This window comes from Cebidichthys violaceus, unplaced genomic scaffold (genome assembly GCF_023349555.1).
Source record: "Cebidichthys violaceus isolate CVI_PGR_0920_01 unplaced genomic scaffold, fCebVio1.0.p SCAF_17, whole genome shotgun sequence".
In the NCBI taxonomy this organism is placed as follows: domain Eukaryota; kingdom Metazoa; phylum Chordata; class Actinopteri; order Perciformes; family Stichaeidae; genus Cebidichthys; species Cebidichthys violaceus.
In genome coordinates, this window is record NW_027176340.1 from 4823540 (window position 1) to 4842159 (window position 18620).

Consider the following 18620-nt stretch of genomic DNA (forward strand, 5'->3'; position numbering starts at 1 on the left):
CCTCACCTCCTGCTTATCATCGCTGCTTAGCTACCTTGATTACAACAAATAAACACGCTAAAATACACGAACTGTTACTGGATTTGTATAAGAAGCTGTTTGGCTTTTAAACAAATAAAATAAGTGTGTAGAAGTTGCTATAAAAATGTACTGTCACTGTTCACTGAAACGCGTTTATGAGCCGGCTTCCACAGGCTGCAGTGTCAACCTTCAACCAGCAGGTGTCAGGAGAAAACACCTTATTCTTCCCAGTACAGGTGGAGGCTCCTTCATGAGAGCTGTGAGAGAATCAGGTTAATATGTGTTGTAAAATCTTTTAATCTTTGCCCAGCTATTGTGAGTCCCAAAATCGTATACTTTATATTAAGACGCCACTACATTTCAAATCGCATATTGTGCAATTAACTCCACTACAGTAAAAATGTAGTTGCTTTGCCTATTATTATATTGGGTACAAAATATTGTATGAGCTGAAAAAAAGTTGAATGCATTCTTATAATAAAACTAGCCACAAATACATAAGGCAGTTAGAATTAGCTCCACAATGATCAGCTACAACATGAAAATGTTGCTTCCACAGAGATGCGTCAGTATAGTTGTGTTATGATACAGTCATAACTCAAAACAGACAGCCTTTCAGCTGCCTAATGAGTACTTGTTACTTGTGAAGTACATTTAATTTACTTAGTTTATTATGTCTTTATAAGTAAGAATCTGACTGCACGACCTGTGTTCGAGTATTCTTTATACATACTCATTAACTAATAATAATGACTGGAGACTGTAGATCATAACTGATATCCCTTTTAATATTTGCTACTACTTGTATTTTCACCACATCGCTCAAGGAAAGACAATATTTACATCTGTATTTACTGTATATACATATATAAACACACTGACAGTTGATGGCTTTGATATGGAAACAGAAGGTTTAAGCTAGTCTGGTTGTCCTCATAAGAAACATGCTATGATGTGCATCTTGTTGCCAGTCAGGTTGTTGCCAATGTTGTATCATGACAGAAAGAAATAAACAAATGGATGCATCAGTCTTTCACGCAGGTGCGCTGCAGCTTTCGCTCTCCTGCACTGACATCAGTGATTGTTTGCCGGCTTCTTGATTCGGGATGCTAAATGACTCCTCTTCCTCTCCAAAGGGGAGAGTAGAGTCAACTTGCATCGAGTCTGTGGGCGTGACAGACGGTGTCCCACAAGACCTGTTTTCAATGTGGAAAGTGATGTTGACGTTGACGTGGGGGCTGGTGGTCACGGGGCTGATGACCTGTGGGCTGGTGGGCTGAGAGGAGGACTGTGCAGGGACGCTGGGCTGCGGGGGGACAGCCTCTTTATTGGAAAGTAAAGTCATGGGCTCCGACAGGGCAGAGTGTGGATTGTGAAGAGCCACGGTGGATAGCAAAGGGCCGACGGACTCCTGGCTGCTGGAACCGTCCGTTCCGGTCAAAGTTTCAGTGTTGTTACTGCACTGACTGTGGTCACTGCAGGCTTCCCCTCTCTGCAGCAGACACTGTTGCTCTGGTGAGGGTATTTTGATATAATTCAGCTGGGTTTCCCTAAAATAACCCTGATTGATCTGTAGTAGAAAGACAGAAAGAGGTTGATTCTCAGTATTCTGTACAACTATATTTAAAGGTTGTCAAGAAGAAAAAAGACTCACTTTATCACCACTCTCACAATTTCCATTTGCATCGACTTTAGGATTAAATCCTTCTTCGTCTGTGCGAAAAAAAAGCAATGTGAATGTTTATTAAGGGAGTGAAAATTTGAAACAAACAGTTCCTGATAAAGATGTTGACAAATATAGGTCATTATCATTCAGATGCAATCATAGCTTTTCCACAAAACAAGAACAAGATTAATGGACTTTTTTTTTTTTTTTTTACAGGATGCAGTTACCTTTCTTCCAGACTGGTTTACAAAGGAACAGCAGGATGACAACGATGACAAAAAGGAAAAACCCAATGACACCGGCAATGACTGCAGCTAAGAAAGAGGTAAACAGAGACGCAACACGGAGGCAGAAGGAGAGAGATGACATTGATTAGACCTCACAGTTTTCTCACCATGACTTGCTTAGAAACACAGAATCAGTTACCGTACCCAGTGTGCTGCCAGGCACTGTGTCTGGTGGCGGGGGTTTTGTCGAAGAGTTGAACACCGCCTCTGAAAAAGACGGGCTAACAGACAGTGTGGTGTCTGTCGGTCCACGTGGAGAGTTGGAGTATGAGGTTGCTGAGGCAGTGCTCGCCGCTGTGCTCGCCGCTGTGCTCGTCGCTGAGCTCGTAGTGGTGAACACAAGCTCAGTGGGAGGCCCTTGTGTTGAGGTTTGAGGCAACGTGTTGGATATAACCGCCTGAGGTTCACACACGGTGTCCGAGGTAGCGTTGCCATTTCTGACAACGACCCTCCCGTGACAGCTGGGGAGAAACAGAGCGAGAAATCAAAGATCTGAGCTTCAAACAGCTGCGTACAGATGTGACTTTATGCTTCACTCACTCAGTGTGGGGCAGACAGCGGTCTGTGAAAGAGACTGTGTTTGAGAACGTCCCTCTGGGGCACTGTTCACACCTCACATCACTGTCGACTGTCCCTGAGAAGAGAACAACACCCAAACATGTTGCCATTTACTAACATTTCACTGTCAGACATATCCCATTTCATTACAACTTAATGATGCATACTGTATGTAACAGGTTTGACAATAGATGTGGTTGATATAGACCTTAGAGACAGATGTAACCAATAGTATGATGGATGTGATATAGTTATTACGATATATAAAAACATTGGTGGATTGATAGTCAATGAAACGCGTCTTGTTGACCCATGAAACAGGAGTCCAACCTCTTCAAACTGTAAACCTGTTCTTGACATTTGTAATTTTGCAATAAATATAATTAAATAACATTGAGATCTTATAAAGCATTTATGTCTAAATTAAAAAAATAAATAAAATAAATAATAATAATTATATATATATATATATATATATATAAATATATATATGTATTTTATGGTAAACACACAAACAATTGAAAAATAGCAGTTGCTGTACCTGGCACAGACACTCCATAACCGAGTCTGCATTTCCTGTACGGTTCACATGCTGTGCAGTACGGGTCATCAAATTCCATGATGCAAAACCTCCCAGGTTGGCACACACATCTTGACCTTGCAGTAGAGGAGCAGCTCTGAGCCTCCTGCAGACCTTTGGCTGGTTGTATGTAGAAAATAATGTTTTGCTTACAGGAACAATGACGCGTTAAAAAAAAATAAAGCAAAACAATATATATATATTTTTTTTAAATTGCATTAGTGCAGCTACTGACTCTCTTTGCACTTGGGACAGGCGAAGCAGTATTTAGCGTAGTTCCAGCTGTCCAAGTACTGGCCTGTTGGGCATTGTTCACACACAGTCTCATTGGTTTCAGAGCATTCTTGTTTCCGCCGCTGTCCTGTTAGAACATAGATGAATGAAAAGCCTCTTGTTAGTTACTTTATATGCATTTTATAACAGCTCACAAGCATTGTAACTCCAAAAATTTCACCAACAGACAAAAAGTGTAAAGATTAAAAGATACATTTCATATTATTCCTCATACATTTTCACTGTGCGTTGCCGTTAATGTTGGTTTGATTAAAACATATCACATATTCACGCCTAAAATAGTGTTATCAATCACAGTCCAAAATGAAACGGTGATACAGACACAGAACACTTATATGCAGTTTATGCCGTGGGAGGTAACTGATTACTAATTTTTAATAATGAGCAGTTTTTATGGCCCAAATCTTTACAAGAAGATTGGGAAGGTGTGGCGAGAACAGATTTAATGAAAACACTTCCAGGGAAAATTCACACCGAGAACGTGTCTGTACTAATGTGGATACATTCGACGAATGTGTCTCGATTCCCACTCCTCGTGAGCGCCAACATTGCAATGCTGCGAAGTGAAACACTTGTTGTGCATCATAAGCTACAACTGTATCTTTGCTCTTTGTGGGGTGACAGGTTATTTTACATTATAACAAAAAACAGCCCTGTTCACAATGAGCACTATACAGTATAGTTGATCTTGGGAGCTATTAGGCTAATGTTAGCAGCTTTGTCCTGCTCTATTGGATTTGAAGTTTACACTCCAGCAATCACAACAAAATTACCCAAGATAGTGTTACATGTGCCGAACACATTGATTGGTCCTCATCCTACAGGCCTTTCTCTAACATTAAGTAAAACATGCGAACAACATGCGAGTATATGAACAAACAGCATTAGGCTAGATCAAAACGATTAGATAGATTTATTTCAAACATCTAACGAATAATAAGAACATGACAAATAACTCATGAAGCTAACATTAGCTTAAGCAGCTAGTTGGCGGATAAAATCTGCTGATGACAGTTGTCATTTAAGACGATCAAATCAACGATTGCTGAGCTGCTTTTGTCCTCCTCTGTCTGAAGTCATAGGACCCTGTGTCGTGAGAGCGGCATCTGACAGGCAAAGCAACAGTAACTAGGAGGAATGGGGCTTCGCAAGCTACACCGCATGCTACACCGCATGGGACATTTGACACTTCAAAAATGTACTTTTCTTTGGTGGACAAAGTATGTTTAAGTGACACTATTTTGTCTTTTATGTGGTGCAATTTCTCATCAATTATCAGTTTACACACATGCACTGATACCGTGTGAGATATATTGACCAATTATCGGTCTAGCCTTACTTTAAACAAATTATTTTCCTCAAGTGAATAATGTGCACAATGAACTTGCTTCATGTAGTCACTTATGATGAAACAAGGAAAGTGATGAATGTCTTGAGCTACTGTTGGTGTTAAAACTCACACCTCCACGCCCAGGCTTTCACTAAAACCCTTCTCTCACCTTTTTTTTTGCTGCACCGACACAGCTTCATCTTTCAGCACAGCATGTACCTGAGCGGTATTAGTGTTTTTAGAAATTGCAGTTCTTGCTGCGTATACAGGACATCACTTACCAGGGGGGCATTTCTTGCAGCACAGATTTAAATCGTCCAACAAGTACTCTGTTGAGTTGAGACAGTTTCCATCTGAGTCTGCCTGATAGGGCTGAGAGCAGACCTATATAGGAAAGAGACAACACACAAGAGCAACTCATCTAGTGGTGTTCAGATGAGGAGAGCGAAGAACATTCAAGTCTTTTCTGGTAATGCTTTGACACAAAGCTGCATTGAGTCCACTGGGGGGGGGGGGCAATTAAGTCAGTTAAACAATGACTCAATTGTTGATTGTTGAACCTGTAAAAAAGGAGCTTAAAGCAGTGGCAGACCACCCACACCTGCGCCCACCGTTTCCCTTCTGGTAATGTTGTCGGCCTGAGCCGCAGGCATGGTCAAACAGGCAGCCATTGTTCTGAATTTGTAGAAGGTGCATTTCACCTCTACAGTATCTCTTCCTGTCTGCGGGGCCCTCTGAAATATGCACACAGGCATCCATGCAGCTACAACCTCTCCTTCAGACATCCCAAAATATCACAAATAGAGCTGCTAGAACTGCAGCACCGGTGTTCTGAAAAGTCACGACATAGTGCACAGTTGCTGACACACCTGTCCTGCGCATAAGAGTCTCTCCCATGTGCCCTCCAATGACATGAAGAAGTTAGAATTTGCTGACAGTAGCAGTGCATTTCTTGTATAACAGGAAACAGAGGCGGCAAGCTGGAAGCCCTAAGTACAGCAGTGACTTCTTCTGTGGTGTGACCACCGGTAGCACGGGATGTGATGACAAAGATAAAGTTCTGTGAAGCTCCCCATTATTAATTACTGTCAGCTTATCAAAGAGAACATTCTGTTGTTTTCCGCTTTCTCCTGGCTGCATGCCTAAACAAACTCATCCTCTGCATAGAAATGCACAAGGATGCCGGGCAACAGAAGACAGGTTTACTGCCGGTGTCCTAACAATGAGATATTCAATCTGAAACTGCATCAGATGCCAAGCAATTGAAACCAAATATTCATACAGGTTTACCACAGTAACAGTTTCTACTGTAACTTTTTCACACACCAGACAAAACTGGCATGGATACAGAAAAGAAATGTTTTCAAAGAAATTTGAAGTTTTCCTTTTTTTTGTTGTTGCTCCATGACGGGTGACAAAGTAAGCCGGAATAGAAACATCTTTAAAAGATAAAATGTATTAATTTACATTTAAGATTTATGGCACAAAAATTGTTTTACACATATTTCAAAAGCTGATTTTTAAATTACTATGCTTGTTTAACTTCTCACTTCCTTGAATAAATCCAAGGAAGTGAAATTGAATCTAACAATTCACTTTGTGTTGAAGCAGTATGCTGTATGCTGGTCACCAGAAGAATGCGGACGCTGGCTGATATCCAACCTGTCCAGAGTCCCTGATAAACACTGCAAACATGCACGACAGACGCACAGACAGACACGAAACCTACCTTAAGAGTTTGAGCATTCAGCAGAACCAGCAGTACAAGTATGTCCTTCATTGCCTCTTTAAAGCCAACTGTAGCCTGTCGAGGATACGGTCAACAGTGTGTGCACTGATCATTTTAGAAAGGCGGGCCAGCAGTCTGTGCGAACAGCAGCAATTTCCTTGAAGAGAGTCAAGAGTTTGGAGGAAGGAAGTGAGCAGGCAGGCTCTAGCCTACATTCACTGATTATTGACTTAACATTATGAGGTTTGACAGAGTTTAGATGAGGTTGAACACTCATACTGTACTTCCACATGACAGACAGTAGAAGTCTTTTGTATATACACAGCATAAAATAAATAAATGTGTTTTTTTTGTATTTTTTACCTGCCGCTGATTAGAGTAAAAACGCCGTGTCTGTAAAAGGTATTTACATCCCCCCTTGGAAGTTGAATCAAAACAGATTATATGTGACTTTTCGGAAAACAGTAAACTAATCTCCACATTTATATTTGCATAAGTAACCCCCTTTAACAGGACAACGCATCATGCAACCCGCTGGTTTTAGTAATCACATAACTAAATGGAGATCACCTGTGTGTACTTAAAGGGTTTCTCTCTGTAACGTTTGGTGATCTGCATCACTGCAAAAAAAACAAACACCTACAGTGTACAGTAAACCTTTTTAATCGAAGGCCAGTGACACTGTCCCACTACTGAAATTGTAAAAGACAAAGACCCTACATTTATCATCTCAATCCGTCCTTAATGAATTCTTTTGAATAGAATGAAGGCTGCATAAAAATCCCCGTGTGATTCATGTCATTTGTGTGAATCTGTAGGAAATGAGCAGCACTGACAGGTAGTGAAAAGTGAAAAGTCCCTACCAATGTGTTTTTCTCTTTTTGTTCAGATGCAGCGGAGTTCAACAAAGCCCAGCTTGGTGTGCCGCATCAACTGTAATAGCAATTGTTTTAGTCCGTGCCGTTGGGTTTCTACACTGTGGCGGGATATATAGCTGACAGTTACATAATAAAGTCTCATGTTTCCACTAGAGGCCCAGGTTAAGTTCTCTCTCGTGACTGCTAGTATTTGTCATTACTGGTGTCAATGAGCAAGGCACTGAAGCCTATCATCATCTCCAACTGTACTCTGTGAACTCCCCCGTGGAACACGTGGACATAAAGTCATACAAAGCCACAAAGCTTAACTGCATTGTACTCTACCGACTGCTTAGTTTAATGACCCGATGCCTCGCTCTTTGTTCCTGTATGAGACGTTGACATTTGACAATAAAGTTCCCCCTCCCACATTCTTAACATTCTCAAGTGCAACAGGAGCAGCCCAGTTATCCATTGTTGTCTTATGCATTGTCTCTTATACTACATTTCTTTCATCGTGCATTTCTGGGTTGGTTGCTACAGCATAAAACATGACCAGCAGAAATGAAACCTTTGTTATGATCTACTTTGGCCTACTTTCAGGTTTACTGACCTTGTATACTGTATGCTGAGCATTTCCGAAAAGCACAGCATAATGGTTAAGATTTTGATATGATAAGACTTGAAACTCGCTTCAAGCAGATATGAACATTCTTTTTTTTTGCTGAAGTCACATCCTTGAATGCGTATTGCGCGGTGCGGATTTTACACATCAGTCTGAAGACAGCTATACTGAACTGAAAACAGTAAACGCAGGCATAACGTTCACAGTGAGTTTTGCTATTGGTCTCATGTAAGCAAGTTTCAAATCCTGTTCATTTCTATACTGTGTGAAATGGGAACCAATGGCTGTCTGGAGGTATAACAATGCATTGCATTTTATTCTAAGACAGCAGAGCATGCTTTGAAAAAAATGACTGGTATTATTCATGACTTAAAGGAAGTAAAACTAAAACGTGAAAAACAAACGGGTACGGCCATTATCTGCAGACTAAAGTATTTACCAGAGAAGTAAATCACCTGGTTGATCTCCCTTTGATAATTACCACACAAGCCCCATTTTATCATCTGATCACCGCTGAGTCTTCAGTGTTGGATAACAGTGTATTGATCTCTCACTAGGACGTTGTAGTTTCAAATAAAAGCTGCAACTTTTAATAGCTGACCAATGAAAATGAGCAGAGCATAAAAACATGAGTATTTAAAGATATGATGATGATGACGACATAGTGAGTTTCAGAAGCAGCATTTTCCTTCAGAACGGTCTGTGGTAAAAATGTAACTTTAGTATCGCAAAGCCTCATCTCACACAAAGCTTCGCTCTGATGTCATGATGCCATCTCTGCTCTGAGACAACGATCTGCCTGCCAGAACAGAGCTGAGCAAGCCGTTTGTGCAACAACATCAAAAGTATTGCAGCTACGACACTCCACAGGAACTCAAAACAAATAGATGTGACTATATTCCTGTTGAACTTCACAACACACAAAAAATAACAATACAATTACATTTCCTTGTGCCCTCGAACATTTTGTTTTTACTATCTAACTTTTTCAAATACGTTAGCCGGCAAGACACAGACTGGAAACACTGAAGCGTCAACGCTGGGATTGCTTAAGTGTTTGACATTAAGTATAGATGGTTGTGGTTTGGGGTGACCGTGACTAAGTGGAGAGCAGGGCCGCCTTTCAATCATAGGGTGGGCGGTTCGATCCCCGGCTCCAGTCTCATGTCAATGTGTCCTTGAGCAAGACACTTAACCCCAAAAATTGCTCCCGTAGCTGCGTCTACGGTGTGTAGATAGATACTGAATTGTAAGTCGCTTTGGATAAAAGCGTCTGCTAAATGACTGTAATGTAATGTAATGTTTCCTGTGAATTGCATTGTACAGTGTGTACACCAGCCTCAGTGTTTTCTGTTCCAGTCAGGAGTCAAAGGAAATTAAAAACAGAAGTATGCCTGGGAGCCAAAGCAAACAACTGTAAAGGGTAACAGAGAGGATTCAAAATGACTTCCTCAATGTTGTGAAATTTACAAAGAAAGGTTGATTCTGAAACCGTCTCCACGGTGGCGTAACTCTATGAGCTCTTGCTTTATGTCCACGAGGCCGCTGACAGTCACATGTGGAGTCTAAATCTGTCCAAACTTTTTATTATTTGTTCACATCAGGACAAATAAACTCCTGCAAGCATGAAATATGCTGCTCTGTCATGTACTCAATTATTCCCATGTAATTAAGCTGCCTTGTAATTAATCACATGTGGCATTTCATTAAAAAAAAAAAAATTATCTACTTAAGATTAGGCAAAAATGCCAATGCATTCTCTTTTGAGATCACTGTTTGTTTGTTTCAAGAAGAAAATCCAATTTTAACATTCAAATTTAACAGAGCTATTACAGAAAATGTTATTGACATAAAAAATACAATACAAAGACTCAAAACATAAAGGGAAAAAAAAGGAAATCATTTTGGGCGGCGTCAAATGTCTCAGGAACCACCATTATCGCTTCAAAATAGACCTCTGATCGCTTATCAGTGCAAAGGGTAAAACACGCTTCCTAGTTTTCTTTTGGAAGAGAAGTGTTGGAAGTTGTGACGAGCCAAACGGGACACATCTGAGATCTGGTCAGAGATTTTGCCGGATACTTTGGGTGCAGAGAAGTCCTGAAAAAAATTAAAACCACCATATGAGAACTGTGCCATGTCTGCCCTCACAAGATTCAACATTGATCTTTTCCATTGTTTTATAACATTAACAACAAGTGCATTACATTTAGAAAAGCCAGTTCCAGGGTCTTTCTATTGCGCATGCTGGTTCACTGTTATTTCTTACTGGGACACTTAATGGAACTGTTGCACATGTGCTGTTCCTACTATAACATATCAACATGTCTCCTGTGAAAACAATATTTAAGTTTGAGATACTGTACAGATCCTGCAGTGTGTCACCTCCACTTCCTCGTTCTGTGACCCGGTGGAGCTCTTCGTATTCAGACTGCCCCGCAGGTCGAGGCTGCTGGGCGGCGGCAGCGTGATCTGACCGGTGTTCGACCAGCCTGAGAGACAGTGCTGGACAGGACCAGAGAGAGACGCATGGAGATCGGTACGCTTTAAAATGTTAAACTAAACATTAGGTTTACGTGAAGATCTCAGAGGGCAAACGGCACAGCGAAGAAGTCATAAATGGTCATGCAGTGGGGTCCCTCACTCACCGACGGTAACCCCAAACTATCAGAAGGGTCGAAGCTGCATCGCCGATGAGCTTTGTACTTGTAGGGTGGCAGGAGGGTGGAGCGAGGGATGCTGACCCTTACAAAGAAAACAAAAAGAAAACGCAGTCGTAAAACGTGGTTTGACTAAAACTGATTGTTTATTGTCAGAGTTATCTTTTAAAAACATGAAGATAAAACATGTGAAAGGCATTGTATTGATTTGAAGTAAATGTTTGAGAGTTCCTGCAGAAACAGTTTGGGTTGGACCCAAACTGTTTCTGCAGGAACTCTCAAACATTTTCACAATATGGACGCTCAAATAGACACGTTTTTGGACACAGACACACAATTTTGCCTCACTCGCCACTCATATGATTTTTGATATTTTTGAATTGTTATGCAACAGCTGATACATTAGTCATCCTCAAAAAAGGGAAAGGGTGACTCCTGAGAATCCCTGAGGATCCTGACCCCACAGCCTTGGTACAATATTTGACCGTGACATTCACAGAGGTACAAGTGAAGACAGGAATTGTTTCAGATTATCAGATGTAAATAACAAGGAAAAATAACACAGTGTGAAATATCTCAGCCTCACTCAGGGGTTGAGTGCTCTTCTTTTTCCTAAGGGGTCAGAAAAGGCCGTTTCAGTGCACACGATCAGTACCTGATGAGAGCCGGTTCAGCAGTAGTGTGGGCCTGGGAGGATTTGTGCTCTTTGCACACCGGGCAGCACTCCTGAGAGTGAAGTGGGACAGGGAACAGTCTGCTGTTAATCCTGTAGGAAAACGTACCTGGACAAAAAAAGATGAGCGAGCAGAGATGAGAATTGCGTCAGCCATCGTAAAAAAGAAAAATGATCTATCGTCTATTCAAATAAGTGACCCCTCTTACACTGATGAGTATCTGTGTTAGCCTCTGGACCGCTGCTGTCAGTGAGCAGCGGCACGGCTGAATGGTTCTCCTCAGGAAATCTATCAGGAAAAACAAATTAATAGTAATTTAATGAAGCCATCATCAATCACAGGCAAACCAGGCAATCAAAAAGGGGGAAGCACTCACTCCGCTTGTGGGCTGTGGACACACTCCTCTTTATTGAGCGACCGAAACGCGCGCAGGTCGCTGAAGAACTCGTCAGAGCGCTCGATCAAGGAGTCCTCGGCGTCCAGGACTCCTTGGAGGGAACAAACATCACCTGTTAGGGCTCTATTAGACGGCTGTGTGTATAAGACAGAACCGAGGCAGACAGGGAGACCCATGAGGCGTACCTGCTATCCAGTCATACCCGAGTAACGGCTGCAAACGATGCCTGTCTGAGGCAGATGTCTCTTCACATTCATCAGACTGAAATGTGACCTGACTCCGAACCTGCCTCTACAAAAACAAACAAAGCGGAGCAGAGTGTTAGAGTTAACATGTTCTACTTAATTCACTACTTGTTGTTCCACCTGCGTCTCATAGAAACCATGCAGAGACAGGTCCAGTGGGTTTCCAGCGCACCTGGGGGTGAGTAAACAGTGCTGCTCACCCTAAAGGATATGTTTTCCTACCTGTTCTTTGCTGTGATTTACTAGACAGGACTCGGTTGTGGATGGGTCCATGTGCTGCAGCCTGCTGTGGACTAGAGGATGTCTGTTACGGTCTTTGAACAGGCCTGACGGTGCTGTATGTTCAGCAGTCACTCTTCTGTATTTCGAGGTCAAAGACGGTGTTGGAATAGTGCTGCGGACGCCTGTTTGTCTCTCACGCGCATCTGATGGAGACACAGGGGGATCAGATTTATTCATCTCATACACGACACAGGCGTGCGGTGAAATGTAACGTGATAAGCAACCCTCTGTCTTCTCTTTATGGTTTTATTTACCGGCAAATCTCACTGTAGGTCTGGCGAGGGCGGCCCGGGCAGGACCTCGGTCTCCATCAGTCAGGATCTCTGCTGGCTCCCTCCTCTCCTCCGCTTCGTCCTCTCGCTCCCTCCTCTCCTCCGCTTCGTCCTCTCTCACTCTCCTCTCCTCAGCCTCGTCCTCTCTCTCCCTCTTGCGGCTCTGACTGCAGTCGCCGAGCCGCTCCAGTTTCTCTCGCTGCTGCTTCAACTGGTTCAATAAATCTTTGTTACGCTCTCGTAAAACGTCTACTCGGTCGACGGAGGACATTTTTTTTTTTTAAATAACACGTTTAAATCACGGTTATTTAACTGAGAAGGAAACAAAAAGCAAATGTTTCGTACTCTAGTGATTTAAACCTGTCTCCACCACACAGCTTCTTAACGACGCGTTGACAACAATGGTGTGATTGGCTGTGAACCTTCTACCCATCATGCTTTGCAACTGTCCAAGGTTTTATCTTAAAGGGGCAGACACACATTTGATTTAAGCTGCAGGACATGAGGTTGAACAACAGAGGGCGCTGTTTATTTAACTAGTGACACTGACTGGACACAGTTGAAGCTGGTCAGGACTGTAGATTAGTTAATAACACGGTTAAATAAATAACACATTGTAAATCATATTCTATTCAAAGCAGTCGTCTGGTGATGTTCTATATTTTTCTTATTGCCTTCAAATTCCAACATTGGATTTAAGTATTGTGGCCAAAGCCTGATATAGATTATATCTCTGTGCCACAGTGTTGTCCAGCAACCATTAAACATGGCAATGAGATTTCAATTTTGTGTAGGAGCCAATGAGCTGGGGACTGAAGACAGACAGAGACACAGACTAAGTCGATGTTGGTTTTAGTTCTATTATTGGATTTGTTGACAAGATTGATTCAATTACATTGACACCCTTATCCTTTACTTTTAGGCAAGGTCCTAGTTGTCAGATCACATAGAATACATAAACATATTACATCAGATGATTATACATTTTGTAGTAAAATCTGAATCTGCAGAGCTAAAAACAGTCGTAAAGAAATGCAGTGGAATACAAAGTAGGCTACAATATTTTCCTCTGGAATATAGTGGAGTTGAGATCAAGTATATTGTACTTAAGTGTAGCTTGCTTGAAATGTAAATTACGACTTACTCAATTATGTTACACCATTTGTTAATAAGGAGAGCTGCTGAGTCTATGCACAAAATTACATTGTTTATTTATCATGTCAGCTCAAATTAATTCACAAAGCATTTTTCAACAAATTTAATCAAAACTGAGCCCAACTAAATCTAACTATGAAGCAAAATAGTGAAATACTGTAATTAATCCTTGAACTCAAGGGAATAAAACAAAGAACAAGACAGTCTGTTGAAGACATAACAAGCCTTCAAAGCTGAAGTTGAGCCTAAACAGCATTCAGACGGCGAGATAACGGGGACAAAACAGAAAACCATATTAGGTAGAAAGAAGGACTGAACTTCAGGCCAGAAGGTGCAAAGAGGAAACTCCTACAACGACATCTGCAAGAGGTGCCAGGATAAAATAATGAGCCCAGGAATAACATGAAAGTATGAGTGGACATCTGCTCAGCCAGGTTTACATGATCAGTTGAGGTTTTAAAGAGTTATGAGAATACTCATTTAAAGTCATACTTGCTCAGAGACATACAGCAATAGCGACAGACTATATATTATTCACTTGTTATCCACCATCAGAAGACAAATGCCACTGTGTCTGCACATTGTCAGGAAGCTACTAAAATCCTCTTCGGGGTCTGACGTCCTCCTCGTCGGGAAGGAGGACAAATGTCATGTGACAGGGAACTTTAATTCGAACATCTGTAAATGTCAGGTAAGGAGTTAACCAATCCCCTATGTGCACAAAAGCTTTAAATGACAGCAGGTCATAGGCGGTGGCATTCAAATTTCATTTTAACTTTTGTCACTGCATTCTTTTGAATCTTACAGTCAGTTGCCACTTTATGATTACCGGTAAAATCTAATGCAAAGCAATGCAAAAGCTCTGCCACAAATTCTAGCTACAAAGATCATAATGTTCAGTTCTGATTGACACCGTCAGAGAGATGTTGTTTCCAGGCGTAACAGCTTGTGGCTCTTGTTTTCACCTTGTAAATCAGTGTGATTGTGTCGTTATGTTAAAATGTGGTCCTGGGGGCACTTACTGTAGCTGGAACTACCACAGAGGCGGATTTGAGTACTTTGTGTTTATATCTCTGTGGACAGATTTGGCGGCCACGAAACTTTACACGTGTGTCAAATCTGTAGAGATCAAAATGAAGATCCAGTTCATAGATGGGCGTGGTCTAAGCGAGGGGGCTAGAAGTAGAGGGCTAGGAAGTGGGAAAAGGGCCCCTGTCCCAATTTGAGACCACCTCTGGTGTGATCACATCTCATGATGGTCTCTAGTTTCACTATGTGTAGGAGCTTGTGGAGGTTGAATTGAACTACATTATATTGGCAGGTGTTTTTAATATTTTGCCCACCTCATTACAAACATAATTTCTCGCTGATGTCCTTTATACAGTAGGCTTTATGTTGGTTGGTGAATCAACATGTTGATTTTCTCCTCATTGTATCACTTAGAGGACAACCTGTGCTTGTAGAAATGGCGACAGTGGAACGTAGTTAGCCTCTGCTGGGTGGCTGGATGACATTAGCTTAGTTACATAAAACCTGTCCATCCGTGGTGGCGCTAATGACAGTGTCGCAGGTGGTGCAGGGTCACAGCCATAATCGTATGCCTGATCCCCCGTGGAGCAAATGGTGTGGAACTGCGTGGGCGAGCTGCTGCTTAGTATTCCAGTCATGGCTGGTTTGCATTGAGAGCCGTCCAGGCCAGTCCAGTATGATTAGTTGACCACAGTAGTGTGGAGTTGCACCCCATTATCATTAAACGGTGGCAGTCATGAAGTCATACACTCCTCCCTGTCTCTCTAATTATACCCCCCACTGTTGGGCTCCGAGCAATTACTGCCTGCCGCCAGAACGCTTCATCGTTCATTAGGCACAGATAACGGACACATCAACAACAAAAACACAAGAAAAAAGTGGAATCACTCATATTTCGACTAAACAACAAAATATCACCAAAGATCAATTATTTTGAGGAAATGAAAAGGTGTGTTTTGGAGAATGGTGCCAAAAAATATTGAAGAATAAATCACATCGATGAATATTTGTACATTTGTCTGGATATATTGTGTAGAGAGGCGTGTCGCGTGTCTCTGTGTCCGGTCTTGTTCTGTGTAATTATATTGTACATTCATGGTACTAACAGTATAATCATTTAAAAAAAACAACTAACTTTTTCAGCACAATAAAGGTGCTTTGTCTGTAGTTTAGTTAGACCTAAAGCTGACTTTTCAAATCTGCACGCAGTCTGACAGAACAATGTACCAAACTGATTAATCCCAAGACATATTGTACATAATATTGCCTTAAAGTGGAACACATTGTTTTAAAATATCTTAAATATCTCATTCACGTGTGTTTTCTATGAGGAATGTAACACTTAATCACAAAGTCCAGCTTCATCTGGACTGGAACTTGACAACATCAGAAAACTGCTCCACATCTTCCATCAGATTGGCATGAAAGTACATGAGATCACCGCATTTCAGCCCAATCAACTCAAACCAGTCAGTTTAGACAGATTGGCAGAAGATTTCCTGTTCATGTACTCATAACTTAAACGGTACTGTACTATCATGTATCATTTAAAATAAATGATCCTCCTGTCCTGCATACAGGTCACTGCACCCAAACAAAGTGCAGAAATAGCTAGCTCAAAAGGAAGGAAAAAAAACCTAAGAGCGCAAAGTCATCGATCATCCATCAAAATGTTCATTTCAGGGGAATTAATGTGAAAACACAGGTGAGATTCTCAGGTCTCCTATATATCTACCTGACCATTTAGGGGGTAGTTTTCAGTCATTTTCTAAATGTCTGATATTGGTGTCATTTATTGTTGTTTGACGAAGCAGTTATATGTAGTGATGAGTGGTGTCCAATAGGAAATGATATTCATGCTGTCAGATGAAACAATGTTTAGTAAGACTGCAGTCTTCTGTCTGACTGTTTAATGGAAATCAATGAGCTTTGGAACAACTTTGGATTCTTTTTTAAATTACTTTTAGTAACAAGTAAACAGGAGTGTTTCTCAAATAAAAGTTGTTTGTCCTGAATACACCCAAAGATTTTCGTGAAAAAAAATACTATTTAGTTTCCTCATGATAAAGTAGCTGACACTAAATTACACACAAAAAAACGCTGCACAGAACAGGACACAAAATGATCTCCTGAATAGTACAATGAGATCAGTATAACATTGGGGGTTCGTATAAAGTCACACCTAAATTATTATTGTCAGGATTATTAGACTATGTGTATCTAATATGTTTTTCGCTTCAGAGTTTTTATGTTAAAGAACGAAATCTATCACCAGTTTCCAGTGGAGGACAAAAAGAGACACACTGAAAATTACAAGACAATGCAGTGAAATTGTATTTAGGCAAAGCTATTGGTTTTTATTTATTTCAATTAACCAACTGTAAGAAATCCACCTTAGTAAATACTGTTTTAAAGTAAAAGTACACAGATTGTCTTTTGGACATGTTGACTTTGAAAAGTATACCCGCTAAAACACAATTTCTACACTAATGTAGAGTTGAGCAATTGTCCTGAAAGCAGAGTTTGTGGTTATACAAAGCACACTGCGAAGGTTTTGAAAATAAAACGTGGTATTACCACATGATCGGGTCAATCTCTGCTTTTTTATCTCATCTGAGAAGTCTCTCCTGACTCCCTTGTTGAAGAGCTGCTGCAATTGTCCCAGTGTGAATATGAGAAGGCAAAGGATAATAACCGGGAGCCAAGGTAGACACTCACCCTGTGTGCGGTGTGTGTGTGTGTGTGTGTGCGCACGTGTGTGAGTTCTGTCAAAAACATTGGGCCATTAGTCCTTTTCAACAGTGGCCACGTCTCCCAACAAGCTTCTAATAGTTTCCCGGAACCAGGCATCTCCAAATAAATACTAGTTAGGTAAGACTGTGACAAAGCACAACAAGATGAGGTAATATCAGAGAGCGAAAGACCAGCTGAGGAGTCTAATGGAGAGGGGGGGGGGGGGTCTGAAAGAGAAGGGGGGGGTGGAAGTGTTTTTTGCTGATAAAGAAAGGGAAAGGGTCGATTGTCCCCACCGCTCTAGAGATAGAGGTGGATGCCATTAAGATAAGGAGGATTAGAGCTGCCACCTCGCTGTCCTAGCTGCTGCAACCTGAGGACAGGTGGAGAGTAAAAGACTTTGTTGTCACGTTTCAGTGACCAAAGAGACTGATTCATCTGGAGTTAATAGGATGTTGTTGGGAATAAGAGCAATCCAGTTGCATTTGGCACCACGAGCAACTCTGCCGTGAGCTGGAAAAACAGAGACAACCACAACAATTTTGATCAAGTATTCAGATCCATCACTTAAGTAAAGTTGCAATGCCACAATGTAACAATATTCCATTAAAAAGTAAAAATATGTTACTGAAGTCAAAGGCTGGTTGATTTTTTATTTTTATTTCAACAAAGTAGGAAAAGTATGCTGCTTTCATTGCTGCTTTCATTGCTCCCTCTTTTGTTCTTATTTTCCCGATTATTTCTGTGCAGTTTGACAAAGTAATTTAAGGAAAAAACGATTTGTTCTTCTTAATGTCTCTGGGACGCTACAGATAATATTCACAAATGGAGACCAGACTTTTTAAAAAAAAGCTGTATGTTCCCTCTATCGACCAGGTTTACTGAGAGTAGTAAGCATCAGCACATGTGCACATAAACATGTGCTGACACTAATACACACTTAACATTTCCCCTATGGCAGGCGCTGCATAAGTAGACAAGTCTCCTCTTAAATGGCCTGTTCTTAGATGTTGTTGTTCCAAAGAGTTATGCTCGGTCACGCTCAGGTTTGTCCTGCATGAGTAGCAAAAAAAAAAAAAAAAAAATGGCAGTGAAAATGTCCAGAGCAATCACGCTGCATGCGTTTGCCCGTATTTCAACACACCACACCTGGAAACAGTGATTTAATGGCCGCTGATTTATGAGACGAGGGGAGAGACCATGAGGTTTGCTTCAAGTCCGGTTCC

At 41.3% G+C, this 18620-nt stretch overlaps 2 protein-coding genes and 1 long non-coding RNA gene across 3 annotated transcripts; 1 reads left to right on the top strand and 2 right to left on the bottom strand.

The window, feature by feature from the left end:
* Positions 1-788: 788 nt before the first annotated feature.
* On the bottom strand, positions 789-6585 carry tnfrsf1b (tumor necrosis factor receptor superfamily, member 1B). The gene is made up of 9 exons (XM_068712266.1): positions 6466-6585; positions 5018-5120; positions 3348-3473; positions 3074-3232; positions 2515-2608; positions 2119-2435; positions 1915-2001; positions 1676-1734; positions 789-1591 (listed from the first exon to the last, which is right to left on the bottom strand). Exons 1-9 carry the CDS (start codon positions 6514-6516, stop codon positions 1055-1057), a joined length of 1533 nt encoding a protein of 510 aa, XP_068568367.1. The 5' UTR covers positions 6517-6585; the 3' UTR covers positions 789-1054.
* On the top strand, positions 1448-7495 carry LOC137873838 (uncharacterized). Its single transcript, XR_011103256.1, has 4 exons — positions 1448-1536; positions 1904-2012; positions 6348-6503; positions 7355-7495. It is a non-coding gene; the product is annotated as an uncharacterized lncRNA (long non-coding RNA).
* A 2022-nt stretch (positions 7496-9517) lies between these two features.
* Positions 9518-12855, bottom strand: miip (migration and invasion inhibitory protein). Its single transcript, XM_068711719.1, has 9 exons — positions 12460-12855; positions 12146-12348; positions 11864-11969; positions 11658-11769; positions 11490-11569; positions 11263-11389; positions 10596-10692; positions 10333-10452; positions 9518-10047 (listed from the first exon to the last, which is right to left on the bottom strand). Exons 1-9 carry the CDS (start codon positions 12746-12748, stop codon positions 9916-9918), a joined length of 1266 nt encoding a protein of 421 aa, XP_068567820.1. The 5' UTR covers positions 12749-12855; the 3' UTR covers positions 9518-9915.
* Positions 12856-18620: the final 5765 nt, after the last annotated feature.